At 37.3% G+C, this 14,476-nt stretch overlaps 1 protein-coding gene across 1 annotated transcript; it reads left to right on the top strand.

Annotated features, from left to right (window-relative positions):
* Window positions 1–1,136: 1,136 nt before the first annotated feature.
* fam98b (family with sequence similarity 98 member B) lies at window positions 1,137–13,605 on the top strand. The gene is made up of 8 exons (XM_030126094.1): window positions 1,137–1,311; window positions 1,483–1,631; window positions 4,892–5,020; window positions 5,106–5,281; window positions 7,806–7,886; window positions 8,477–8,593; window positions 9,732–9,899; window positions 12,363–13,605. Exons 1-8 carry the CDS (start codon window positions 1,274–1,276, stop codon window positions 12,690–12,692), a joined length of 1,188 nt encoding a protein of 395 aa, XP_029981954.1. The 5' UTR covers window positions 1,137–1,273; the 3' UTR covers window positions 12,693–13,605.
* Window positions 13,606–14,476: the final 871 nt, after the last annotated feature.

Genomic DNA, 14,476 nt, shown 5'->3' with positions numbered 1-14,476 from the left:
CTTATGTATTTTTGGTCAAGGAGCAGACTAGCAAAAATGGCAAGTTGATAGGACCAGTATTTTGGGAGATATTAGTAATTTTGGAATACAATAGCCTTATAGTCATGTTGCTATGGCCAGAACGCTTCGGCGGTGACTGCTGGACAAATGCGGTACAGCATGCACGAATACACAACAGCATCACAACTACTACATCTAGAACCTATGGATCCCCACTGGTCAAGGCGCTACTTACCTCCGCCAAGGAGGTTATGGTTTTGCTGGTGTTGGTCTGTCTGTCTGTCTGTCTGTCTGTCTGTCTGTCTGTCTGTCTATGTGCAAGATAACTCAAAAAGTTATGGACGGATTTGGATGAAAATTTCAGGAAATGTTGATACTGGCACAAGGAAGAAATGATTAAATTTTGGTAGTGATTGGGGGGTGGGGGTGGGGGGATGGCACAGGGGCCCACTGATCTGAGTGCTTTTTTAGTTATGTTTTTATTTTGTTACTGACAAAGGTTATTGTCGTTAACGAAAACTAATGAAATGACAAAAACTACAATTGAAAAACCATTTTCATGAACTGAAATAAATAAAAACTAGAATTAAAACAAACAAAAAAAAAAGATAACTGACTGAAACTGTATTGTGTGTTTATAAAACTAACTAAAACATAAAAATTATGGACAAAATTCCCTTTGTTTTCATCTTTGTCAATGTCAGATTGATATGAAATTGATTTATTTCACTCCAGCAATTTTAGTTAGCGGCACCATATGACACCTCACAGACTGTCACTTCTCGTCACTTGTGGTTTACAGTCGTCTTCTCGTCCCCACTCTACCTGGAAACATGGAGACTAAAGTTGGGAGAAAGTAGAGTCCTGTCTGGGATTTATGGGAATATGACGGACAAGAAGAGAAAAGATATGAAAAAACTAAAACTAAACTAAAACTAAGCATTTAGAAAAAAATGAAAGCTAATAAAAACTATCAAACATGCTCTGAAAACTAATTAAAACTAACTGAATTAGAAAAAAAGTCAAAACTAAATAAAACTAAACAATAATGAAAAATCCAAAACTATTATAACCTTGTCACTGACGCCATAACGGAACCACTGTTACGGAACAAGTTTCATTCCGGTACATTTATGTAACCGGACTAGCATGGAGGCATGATATCGCTGTGGAAATGAATGGATGCTGTTTCTGCTTGTGGTTATGTTGAGTACATGTGAAGCGGGTATGTTCTAAGTGGATAAATACGTGTTAAAACCTGACGGATTTATCCATGGAGTGTGACATTTTGGACACCTTAGAACAGCTGGGGTAAGCTAATTCACTGTTAGCATGTTAGCTTAGCCGTGTAGCTTTGAATGTAGCACAGCGTCATGTCGGACTAATTAGTTGCACCGGTGTGTGGTAAATTCACAAGTGTACATATTAAAATAATGTCAGTATAATGCGGATAGCTGTACTGTGTCCTCTCTGTGTCCACAGGTATGACGGGCCTCTGCTGGAGGAGAAGACGCTGCTCCTAGCCGCAGAGGGAGGCCTGTCGTCGCCGGAGTATGTGGATCTGTGCCGGTGGTTGAGCTCCAGGCTGAAGCCTCTGTGTGAGCTGGAGGAGGACATCAGCTCCAGCCCAGGTCAGACCCAACAAACAGCACAACACAACTACTCATGTGGAGCCTCTGACTATGGAGCTGGACCCAATCTAATGGTTTTACTGGCCAAAATATTGGATGTGTTCTTTTTTAAAAGTTAAGGTTTATGCCAGGGGTGTCAAACTTATTTTAGTTCAATAATGTGAAATCCAAATTTTTCCTCTTTTAGTGCAAAAAAAGCCAAATTAAATCATGAAAATTTACTAAATGTACTGTCTTTTAAAAAATGTGAACATGACATTTTTAAGAAAAATAATTGCAATTTGAACAATATTATTTCTCAGTTTGTCATTTACATGTGTGTCTGCTGCTGCTGCCTCATTAGTGCAATAATTTGAAGCACTTTATTACACTATGCACTTTAGTTTTTAGTCTTTTAAAAAAAAATTATACACATGTGTATATATAGATATACATTTAAAAAGATTACAGTATTTTACGCTACTTTATAATTCGCGAGGTGTATTTTTTACTTATTTAGTTTATTTATAAACTGAAACTGTGGTGAGCAAAGCAGTGATATTTCGTTTAATAAAGTACTGATGGTGCATTTACTGAATGACAATAAAGCAAGTCTGAAGTCTATGACAACTTACAGATCACAGTGGATCTACAAATACACAAAATGTTTAGTAACAGGCAGAATGTTGTTAAAATTTTTGAGTTTGGAACTAAAGGGCTTGACAGCTACTCTTGACTCAGTATCTTCAGTGTAAACTTTGCAAATTCATCCTGCAGAACATACTCAGGGGTTCCTGTGGGATCTTAAATGTCTTGAATTTACAAATCTGCTTTTAAATGGTAAATGGTCTGAACTTATATAGTGCATTTTCTACACCTTAATGGTGCCCAAGGCACTTTACAATTCCTCACATTCTCTCACACACACACACACACACAAACACACACACACCAGTAGGCGGCTGCTGCCATGCAAGGCGCTGCCAGGCCCTACTGGGAGCAACTTAGGGTTCAGTGTCTTGCCCAAGGACATTGACAGTTGGAGCCAGGTCGCCGCTGCCGATCCTTCGGTCATTGGACAACCCGCTTTACCAGCTGAGCCACAGTCGCCCATTTAATACCTCAAAATAGTCTTTAAAAGGTATTAAATTTGATATGTTAGGTCTTAAGTTATGTTGTCATAAATTTGTTCACTGGATTGTGTTTAAATGTGTCAGGGAAATGTTCAATGCAAAGAAAGTATCTCTAGTCTGCTTGGTTACAATCAACAATTTATATTGAAATTAGGAACCAATTATTGCTAACTTTGCTGCCCAGGCATTGGAGTAAATAAATAAATTTTCCTAAATTTTAGGAGTCATGAATTTTTGCCTGTATGGCTGTGAAATGGATATTAAATTGTGTTCCAAGTAGTCTTTAAAAGGTCTTAAATTTAACTTGTAGAAACCTGTAGGAACTCTGCGTACTGGAACCTTTGGAGGGCTGGTTTTGGCCCACGGACCGTATGTTTGACACCCCTGGTTTATATGGTCCATCAAACACTACACACTTATGGTCACTTTTCAGCTTTCTAAACAGAACAAACATGTATTTAACCATGTGGAAAAGTACAACTGCATCAGGAAATTAAATGGATTGTTCTCTATGTAAAATAAATAAATAAAAATAAACAGTTTTGCTTGTCAAATTCAGAAAATCACTGTAATCTTTACTAAATGATTGATTCGTAAAGCATAGCCTACTTACTAAAGTCTACAATTAACCCCTTAATTCTGGCAACATTGAGCCTGTTTACATGACCATAAAAATCTGTTAGCTGGGAATAATCATATAATTGTAATGATCAGATTTGATGCGTTTACGTGCACTTCAGAAATGTGGTAACTGGAAAAACTCTGGTTTAGATCTTTCAGTCCATTGCTATATTTCTTTTGTAATACTTGGAATGTTATTGTTTCCTGCTCACATTCGACTACGTCACTCCCATCTTTGTTTAAGACATGTTTAATAATAAACCAAACTGACCAGCAGGTGGTTGATGCTAAACATGGAAATATTCCTTTTAACTCTAAATTAGGTACATTTGAACCAAAACCAAAACGTGTACTGATTTAAAAATTAAAAGTGCCTTCACTCACTTATTCAAGTATTAATTATAAAGCTGACATAACAGTTACAACATTTCAGTAACAGCCATTTTTAACACACGTTTTCATGCAAAGTGAATTCAGTTAATTTACTGCAACTAGTGTTTCTTAACATTATTTTTTTGACCAGACAAAGGCCACGACCCACTGAAAACCTTTTAGTAGTGACCCACCAGTTGAGACACACTGCTAAATTATATCAGATTATGCTGGTTATATGAGCCCTTTAAATAATGTGATAACTCCAGAAATCACATAATGATCAGAGTTTTAGTGTGCATGTAAACAGGCTTGTTGACACAGTGTTAAAGCACTTTGAGTATCATAAAGATAGAAAGATGTTAAATCCAATCTTCTAACACACAGGTGTCAAACATGTGGCCCGGGGGCCAAATCCGGCCCACCAAAGGGTTCAGTCTGGCCCCGGGAATGAATTTGTGAAATGCAAAAATTACACTGAAGATATTAACAATCAAGGATGTTAAAAGCATTTTAGGTCAATTCAATCTAAAAATGATCAGACCAGTAAAATACTATCATAATAACCTATAAATATTGAAAATTGTAATTTTTTCTCTTTGTTTTAGTGTAAAAAAAAAAAGTAAAATTACATGAATGTTTACATTTACAGACTAGCCTTTTATGAAAAAAAATGCGAATAACCTGAAATCTCCTAAGAGAAGCATGTGGAATTCTAATAATAATTGTCTGTTATTTCATGTTTTGTGTATTTTTAGATCCACTGTGATCTCTAAGTTGTGATGCATATGGATAAATAAACTAAGGTGTATTATTGTTAACATTGCACTTATTTTCCTTCAGAATGTTCAGGTTGTTCATGTTTGTTCATGTTATGTTTGAGTACAATTAGTAGATGTAAACATTTTCATCACGGAATTAACTTTTTTCACTCAAAAGTTATCCTATTATTCTTATTATTTTATGGTCCGGCCCTCTTTATGTTATATTAGGCTGAATGTGGCTCCCTGAACTAAAATGAGTTTGACACCTCTGTTCTAACACAAGCACAGTTTTTTGTTTCATATTATTTACCCAGGGAGATAAAGGGTGGAGGCTTGTATTTACTACATCCTGCTCAGTCTTTCCTTCATCGTGTGTCTGTTTTCCCTCCAGATGACATGGAAAGCCTTCAGGTGGAGATGAGCGGCCTGCTGAAGGAGTTGCACTGTCCCCATGAAGAAGTGGTGTCTGGGATTCTCAAGGGCAGCCAGCGAAGCGTGAGGGATCACCTGAAATGTCTCTGTATGTACTATTGTATGTATGTACTGTCTCTGTGCGGTCAGGAAACAGCTGATGACGATGCTCCATGTGTCTGTTTGTGTTGAAGTGTTTCTCAGCTCTGAGCTCCAGTCGGCTCAGATCATCAGAAGCAGAAAAGCGTCAGATAAACAGCGGGAGGGAAATCCAGGCTATCAGGAGCTCCTGACCATCTGTGAAACCCTGAACCTGCCTGAACCCAGTGGACACGACACGGCAGCAATATTCTCCCAAGTACAGAGTAAGGTGAGGAAGATTCACACCTGTTAGTTCGGTCTCAGTGGTGACCAGGGTTTGAGCAGGTCCTTAAAGGGGTCATATTTAATAGTTCTACTTCTAAATATTAAAAAATGATCCAAAGTCATTATAAAAGTGTTCAGAATAAAGAGCTCTGAAGTTCTGCTATAGATATAACTGTATCAGACTGTAAAGATATTAAGTAAAAGTATGAATATTGATGATGTGATGGATTTATGTGACCACTAGAGGGAGTAGTGAGTCACTGTCGGTCTAAACCAGGGATCTGCAAGCTTTACAATCTAAAGAGCCATTTTTAACCGGAAAAAGAAGAAAAAATGTGACCGGAGCCGTAAAAAAATATTTAAACACATCTACATTTTCCCATGAGGGGGCTGTTCTTCTGTAGCCTATTTGTGATTAGTTTGTTATTTAACTATTTAACTTTGTATTTCCACTACAATAATGTAGTGTTGGGTGCATTTATGAAATTATACAACTACAATAAAGAAAACATTCAAGATTTGTTCAGTTTTCTAATGATGTACACTATTTCCCAACAAAATTACATTGTGTAATAGATAAAAAGCTCAACTTTCATGTATATGGGCTGACTTTTAAACAGCCAAACTGCTAACAAATGCAAACTGAGTATTTGTAATAAATTTGGCCAGAAAATAATGTAGTGTGACATACATTTTGGTTTATATGCTGTCAAAAAATAATTTTATTCTGTGTATAGCCTGCACATTTTTGCAGATGAACAATGTTAGAATTGATTTAGGCCTGTAATGATGTTAAAAAGTAATGGTTCATTCAGTTCATTTCAAAATGCGCCTTATGTTTTTTTGACAATGGGGGGCTGTTAGAGCCATTTTTTGTGTTTCAGTTAAAAACTCATATTTATATTTAGGTTTGATTTATTTTTTTAATAATTTATGTATATTATATGAATGTTGAGTAATAATAGTATAAGTCTTGATATAACTGTGTGATGCAATCCTATTGGCTGCTAAGATTATAAATATGTAAAGAAAAAGGAGCGGAACCAGAAGCCTGAAGCCTGGCGCGTCACAGTCTTTTGACCGTCACATAATTTAATTTAGAAATTCATCTTTTGTTTGTTTTAATCTAAGTTTTAAGTAAAGACTGCAAACAGAAAAGTTGGATTCCAGACCCTTTGTTTACTGATACGTGTCGCGTGCAGAAGAACTCCGAGGTTCACAGCTAGTGAGTTATACGTCGCACTCACAGGGGCCATAGAGACAGACTAAAGAGCCACATTTAGCCCAGGAGCCATAGGCTGCAGACCCCTGGTGTAAACGAACACCACAGGGCCTTTGACCAAAGTGTCAGAAAGTGAACAGATGGGATGAGAACCACAAAGAAACAACTCTTAGGGTCAGATAAGTTGACAGAGATAAAAGCTAGAAACACTGCTGTTGTTTTCACCACCGGACACAGTTTTAACGGAAAAGAACAGTTTGATGATGAAATAGCAGTATTTTTTCTACATGGATGAGGTTGACCATGTGGCTTATGATGGTATAAATTTAGTATGGGATGTTATTGTCAGATATTATTATTATTATCTATTATCTTGTTAGCTAAGTTGCTGTTTTGCTGATCCATGGTTCAGACTAAATTGTGATGGTTCTGACGTTGTTTGGACGATTAAAAACAGATCTTTATAAACAAACACAAACTGTACAGAAAGCAGAGGTGATTAGTGGTTTTACTGTGGCTGTTTTCTGTCTAAAAACAGAGCTAAGCTAACCGCTATAATTTAAACTATCAGCTGATGGAGCATGTGAAGGTTATAAGACAGCGTAATTTTGATCTACTGTTAAAATTAACTGAGTTTTAGTTTGAGGAATAAAACTGGATGATACCATGATACAGATGTGTGTAAACAATGAGCTTTATACTTTTATTCAGTGACCAATACAGTCTGTGGATACATAGTGTTGATTTGTTGGTGGTTTTGGTTCTAAGTGTGTTCTGGTACATGATGTCCCCCTGCTGTTGAGTTTTTGGAATATTAATATATAAAACTGCTTTAAAATAATCTGAATTTTAGGCCCTAAAATGTCTTCAGTGTGATTTTACCCTGTTGAAATCTGCTGAAAATAAAAATTTGAATCCCCTTGCACTCGCTTACAGGAAGAACTGTAGATATAATGTACAAATATGATATATGATATGTACAAACTACCTGTAGCAGCAGCCACTGGTCCAGATAGAGGATTCTAAACGGTAGATGTTGACTTTGCGGGACAATCCTAGATAAAAAGTTTATTTCCTGTGTGATTCCCCTGAAAAACAGGTCATATAATGAACAGATGATAATCACTGTCATCTCCAGTTTCATGTTCAAGTTGTTTGTTTGTTGTACATTTGAAAATTGAAAATAAAAAGACATTGATCAAAAATAATTACAATCCTCTATAATCCAACATCATCAGCTCCTCAGGCTCTTCTAGTGAAACATTCATATTCTTCTCCTCATTCCTTGGTTGTGCTGTTGTTGTAGGTTGATGAAGTTCTGAAACGTCTTCCTGGTGGTCACCCTGGACACCCAGTCCTGAAGACATCTCTGAGCAGTGAACAGTGGGTAAGAACACCACCACCAGAAAACATAAACCATGTTGTGTGTGTTTGAAGCACGATGAAGAACAGTTTTAAGCATTTTCAAGTGTCAGAGCCTTTTGTTGGTGATGCGTCACATTTACTCAGTCGTGTGTGTTTAGTCTCATTGATAAAACTATTCATAATGCGAACCAGCAAAATGAAAAACATTTGGTTTGTCATATTTCTCCTCAAATCTGAAATATCTTACCCCTAGAATTAAAAACAGCAACTGGTGTAAAAGTTTTCATCCATAAAGTAAATCTGTGAACAGTGAATCTATTCTGCCATTAAACTCTAGTTGTTTTACTTAATTCTACTTTCTGTTGTTTGACTGTTTTTTAGACCTGTGTTATCATGAATGTATCTTGTTAAATGTTTAATCTTTGTTGATTTTAATGTTGTTTTCTTACTGTTTTTTAATTTGTTATAGTGCCGTTTCGTTAAAGCCAAATGAGCTACAATAACTATACATCCTTTATACACTGCACTGGTTGCATATGTTTAAATGTGTTGTTCCTGTCAAATAAAATTTAAATAAATAAATAAAATGATGGATTTTCTTTGTCTTCACAGGAGAAGTTGCAGAACATGAACAGCGTCCTGTCGTCGGAGTACGAGTGTCGGCGCAGGATGCTCATCAAACGACTGGACGTCACGGTGCAGTCGTTCGGTTGGTCAGACCGAGCCAAGGTTGGTTCATCTGATGAGCGGAATCTGATTCAGACTCTGCAAATGAGAGCGGCCATGACAGGGTCCCTGTGGGGTCTTAAAGAGTCTTGAAAGGCTTGAATTTACAAATCTGTATTTAATATGTTAAAAAAAGTCTTTAAAAAGTATTAAATTTGATATGATAGGACTTAAGTTCTGCTGTCATAAACTTGTTCACCTTACTGTGTTTAAATGTGTCTGTTAAATGTCCAAACTGCAAAGACAGTAACCTCAGTCGACTCAGTTCCAACTCAACAATTTATACAGAAATTAGGAACCAGTTATCGCTAACTTTGCAGCCCTCAGTGGGAATCCAGGTGTTGGAGTAAATAAATGCATTTTCCTAAATTCTAGGAGTCATGAATTTTTGCCAGTGTGGCTACGAAGTAGGCATTAAATTCTGTTCTAAGTAGTTTGGAAAAGTCTAAAATGTAAATGTAGTTTTCCTCTTCCTGCAGCAGTAACACATTTCCATTGAATCAGGTGGCATTCGATAAACATCCACACTTTATTAATCCAACATGTGTCAGTTTACAGTCGTGTGAAGTATCTCTGAGTCCTGTTACTGTTTTCAGAAACACAATGAACCTGTTTACATGACCATAAGAATCCAATATCTGTGAGTAATCAGATAATTGAAATAATCAGATCTGACACATTTACATGCACTTCAGAAACAAGACCATTGAAAAAACCCTGGATTAGACGCTTCAGTCCATTATTGTATTTCTTTAGGAGTACGTACATATCATATACATATGACACAGACTTCCTAGTATTGTCTGCTCATGTCACATTCATTTTCTTCCATTTCTTTTCGACACATATGCAGATGTAAAAAAAAAAAGAAATAAAATCAGATTAACTGAATACATACAAAAGACATCAGAGGAATCCCAGTGTGTTAATCAGATTTCATAGTCAGATTACTGCTGTTATCTGATAAATCGTATCAGATTGTTATGTTTATATGATAACTTTAGTAATCTGATTACTCCTGAAATTGCATAATGATCAGAGTTTTAGTGCGTATGTAAACAGGCTCATTGATGCTGGTTCATCCCGTCCACTGTCCCTTAAACACCTCCCAGTAGATGCTGTTTGTCTGTCTGTGTTGTAGGTGAGAGTGGACACCATGGCGAAGGCCTACCAGCCCAAGAGACACTCCCTGAGGCCTCAGTCCACAGTGGACGTGGCCAAGCTCCTCGCCGCCAGAGAAGACATCTGTAACGTGGTGAAGACGAGCAGTGGCTCCAGCAGAGAGAAGACGGCATGTGCCGTCAACAAGGTGAAGGTTTCACACACGGTCCAGCTTCAGTCAGTCTGTGTGTGTGGACGTACGGCAGCGGAAAACAGTCTTCACACACACTTTATATGTTCCACTAACACTAACCCATGGGTCGGCAACCGTTACTGTCTAAAGAGACATTTTCAGGCAGAAATTTAAAACCAAAAATGTCTGGAGCCAAAAAATCCTTACTATGTTTTACCTTAAAGCTGTGTATGACTTTCGTCACCAATTTTTCATCAAATCTGTAAAACCTCAGTCATGGCCTAAGTATCACAAATCTGTAAGTCTTTCTGTGATTACTCACCTGAATCTCTTCCCTCACGGTGAACAGTTTCGAAGTGTACATCACCATCTGTTTACAAACAGAGCTGGTAGGTCACTCTGGCATTTTTGGAAATTTGTCATGACGTGCATTGTGGGAAGTGGAGTTCCACAAATTGATGATGAAAGTCATGCACAGCTTTAAATCAAAGTTTTGGTGCATTTACAGAATTACACTAAAGAAAACAACAGTGACATTTGTTGTTATTGTGATGTGCAGCTAAAACCAACTGGTATGTGAAGGTTTTCTTTGCAATGAGTCAACAGATGAATACCTTCAGTGTCATAATAAAAAGGACTCTACATTTACTACCACTAGTACTTCTGTTTTTGAATTCATTAGGAGTGTAGTCTACATTTTTACAGTTGCATAACATCAGAATTACCTAATGGTTGCGGCAATAATGGTTAAAAAAAAAAAAGTGTTATTCATTTCCATGTTTTTGGCCAAAGCACAGGGAGTCGCTGGAGTAATGTGGCCCTGGAGCCACATGTTGCCCACCACCCCTGCCCTGACCCATGGTCTTCAATCTAATAAATATCTGATGTTTTGCAAAGTGGTGGGACCTGGAAAGATCCACATTTTCCTCCATAAACACAGTGTTCTGTGTGTGATGTCACGCCTTCTGCACATGCTGGTCACTTCAGGACCGTGGACTATGTGTACATGAGTCTGATAGCAGTTGCATTGAATTAGAATGTTAACAAACACACACACACAGAAATCAGATTTCAACAAAAAATGTGAATGTAGCATAATAGACATGTACACTAGTGGGAAAAAAAAGTTTTGGGACACCCTTAAAATTTTCCCCAATCTCAAGTATTATCATGAAACATTTGTGTTTCTAAAGGTGTGGCTGCATCAGACAGACACAAACAAATGCAAGTGATTTTTTTGGTTTACTGTTAACAAGAAAAAATAACAAGCCACACCTTTAGAAATACAAATATTTCATGATAATATTTGAGAATGTGTAAAATTTTAAGTTGTCCCAAAACATTTTTTTTCCACTAGTGTACATGTGTCTTACACTGCATTCACACTGCAGGTCTTAATGCACACTTGCAATTTTTTGTTGAAATCTGATTTGTGTGTGTGCGTGTGTGCATGACTGCATCTCTCATTCTAATATGTTGCGACTGCCATCAGACTCGTGTGAACAGTCCCCGGTCCTGTAGTGACCTGCATGTGCAGAGGGCGTGACATCACACACACAACACTGTGTTTATGGAGGTAAATATGGGTCTTTCCAGGTCCCGCCTCCTTCAGAATTGTGACGTCTGTTGGATGAAATGCGACATGACCGTTCAGACTGAAGTCACTTTGAAAAACATCAGATTTAAAGGTGCAGGAGACTTTCGTAACTAATTTTTCATCAAGTCTGTAAAACCTCAGTCATATCCTCACTATCATGAATCTGTAAGTCTTTCTGTGATTATTCACCTGAATCTCTTGCATTATGGTGAACAATTTCAAAGTGCCATCCACCATAAACAAACCATATGTTTACAAACAGAACCGGAGGTCACTCAGGCATCTTCGGAATTTTGTCGCAACATGCATTGTGGGAAATGCCGGTTTGTTCCGCTGTCTGGCAGCAGCAGCTGGAATGGACACGAGGCGGAAACATCTGGAGCTCCCTTCCCTCTGTGCATATTCCTCCAGCCGTTTCTGCGTTTCAGCTGTTTCCGCGTCGTGTATTTTTCATCCATATAATATCATATGGTCACACTGCCGCTGTCAGGCAGCAGTGCGAGCCTTCGCTTCCCACAATGCACGTCGCGACAAAGTTCCGAAGATGCCCGAGTTACCTCCCGGCTCTGTTTGTAAATGTGTGGTTTGTTTCTGGTGGATGGCACTAAGAAATTGTTCACTGTAATGCAAGAGATTCAGGTGAGTAATCACAGAAAGACTGACAGGTTCATGATAGTGAGGATATGACTGAGGTTTGGCAGATTTGATGAAAAATTGGTCACAAAAGTCTCCCGCACCTTTAAGACCACATATGAAAGTGTCCGGGGTTGGACTGGTGCTGTTCAGACCGTCACATACATGTAAAAAATCCCATTTGAGTCGTTTTTACCTGCAGTGTGAATGAAGTGTTATTCACTCCACATCCTCCTCTTCCTCATCAGGTCCTCATGGGCAGAGTCCCAGACCGGGGAGGACGTCCCTCAGAGATTGACGCCCCGCCTCCAGAGATGCCGCCCTGGAAGAAGAGACAAGAAGGGGGAGGAGGAGGAGGTGGAGGCTGGGGCGGCCGAGGAGGAGGATGGGGAGGAGGAGGAGGTGGTGGTGGTGGATGGGGAGGGGGAGGAGGAGGAGGGGGTGGTGGATGGAGAGGAGGAGGTGGCGGCAGTGGTGGATGGAGAGGCGGCGGAGGAGGATGGAATCAGGGAGGATACAGTGGACACGGTGGTTACGGAGGACACAGTGGACATGGAGGAAAAAGAGGACGGTATTGACCTGTTTGACATGAACTCAACTGTTTTTTGTGATGGAAGAAAGTCCTTTTTTTTTTTTTTAATCTGTTAAAATGACTAATTTTGCTGAAACATCATCTTTTTTTTTATATTTAATAGAAGTGTTTTTACATCATGTACCACAAAGGACTTGAAGGATTTTTATCACAGGGGAAAAAACAAAGGAACATTTAATAACGTGTAAAATATCAGATGGAGCCGATTTACGTAAACTTTTAACACATTTTAACACTTGGAGCCAGTTTTTCTGCCAAAACCTGAACAAATAAGGTTCAAATAAAGCTGAGACTAACAAATAAAACACACTCTGTAGAACACTTAGATCAGTGATTGTTTCTCTGTAGATTTACCCATGTTTTGTATCAGTATTAGTAAATTATATGGAATTTGTGAAAGTATAGATTAAATATTGGCAGGTTCCATACATTTACTTCATGAGCTTTTACGATGTTTGAGCGATTTTTCAACCTTTGACTTGTACTGAAGTTCCATTGAATGTTCTCCTACCTCCATCAGTCATAGATTAGTTTATTAATCAGTAGCTCATAGATTTTATTCCCATTTTAGACTGAAAAAGCTCCAGAACCCTTTTCACCTTTCAGTTATTCAAACCTCATGCATCACTGTGAACATTTTTGTCCATTTTGGTACTTTTTTCTCTTCATCTGGCATCATTTAGCTGTTAGTGCACAATAGCATCATGTTTGGAATAGTCTCTTGACAACGGTTAGAACTCTAAATGTAATTTTTTCTAATAAATCATCAGAACACTGTGAAAAAGACTTACTGTCGTCTCGACTCATTCCCTCATGACCCAACAGGGGAGTAAATCTGATGCTATACAAAAACTAATAATGCACCAAAGCTGATATTTTGACAGATATCCAAGACTGATTTTAAAAACCAAAACAATCCCCGGCCACCCAACATTTATGTTATTTTTCATAAAAAGTATCAGCATTGTGTAATCAAAATGGCATTTAAAGGGTTAAAATTCTGATAATTATTCAATATTTGATAGTTTTGATCAGGACTGAAGTTGGTAAAAATATCTGACCCAAAAAAAGATTAATTTATACTATTTTATAGCAGTTTTTGTGGACATTTTTGACTTGAATGACTCAAGAGGATAGACTATTTAAAATCAGATGCTACAAAAACTAGTAATATTTTGGCTAATTTTCAACATATCCAAGACTGATAAATATAGTAATATACCAACCTAAATATATAAAAATACTCCAGTCCTCCAACATTTACTATATGGAAAATAACTCATTTTTGTGTATTTTTCATAAATAACAAGTGACTTCAGATAATCAAACTGGCATTTAAAGGGTTAAAATCCTGATAATTATTTGATATTTGATAGTTTTGATCAGGACTGAACTGGATCAAAATGATTTGACCCAAAAAAGCAGAAAAAACTAATTTATACTATTTCATAGCAGTTTTTTTTTTAATTGGACATTTTTTACTTGAATGACTTAAGAGGATAGAGAATTTTATATCAGATGCTACAAAAAACTAGTAATATTTTGGCTAATTTTCAACATATCCAAGACTGATAAATATACAAATATACCAACCTAAATATATAAAAAAAAATACTCCAGTCCCCCAACATTTATTAAACAGAAAATAACTTGTGTATTTTTTTTTATAAATAAGTGACTTTTAAAATCTATTTACAATCCTTATGATTGAATGTTCTGAGTTTTGAGCAGGATTGAAGTTGTTTAAAAGATTTAGGCAAAAAAAAAAAA

The sequence above is a fragment of the Sphaeramia orbicularis genome, chromosome 22, assembly GCF_902148855.1.
Source record: "Sphaeramia orbicularis chromosome 22, fSphaOr1.1, whole genome shotgun sequence".
NCBI lineage: Eukaryota > Metazoa > Chordata > Actinopteri > Kurtiformes > Apogonidae > Sphaeramia > Sphaeramia orbicularis.
The sequence above is the reverse complement of the archived record's forward strand: the minus strand, read 5'-3'. Positions and strand labels throughout refer to the sequence as shown.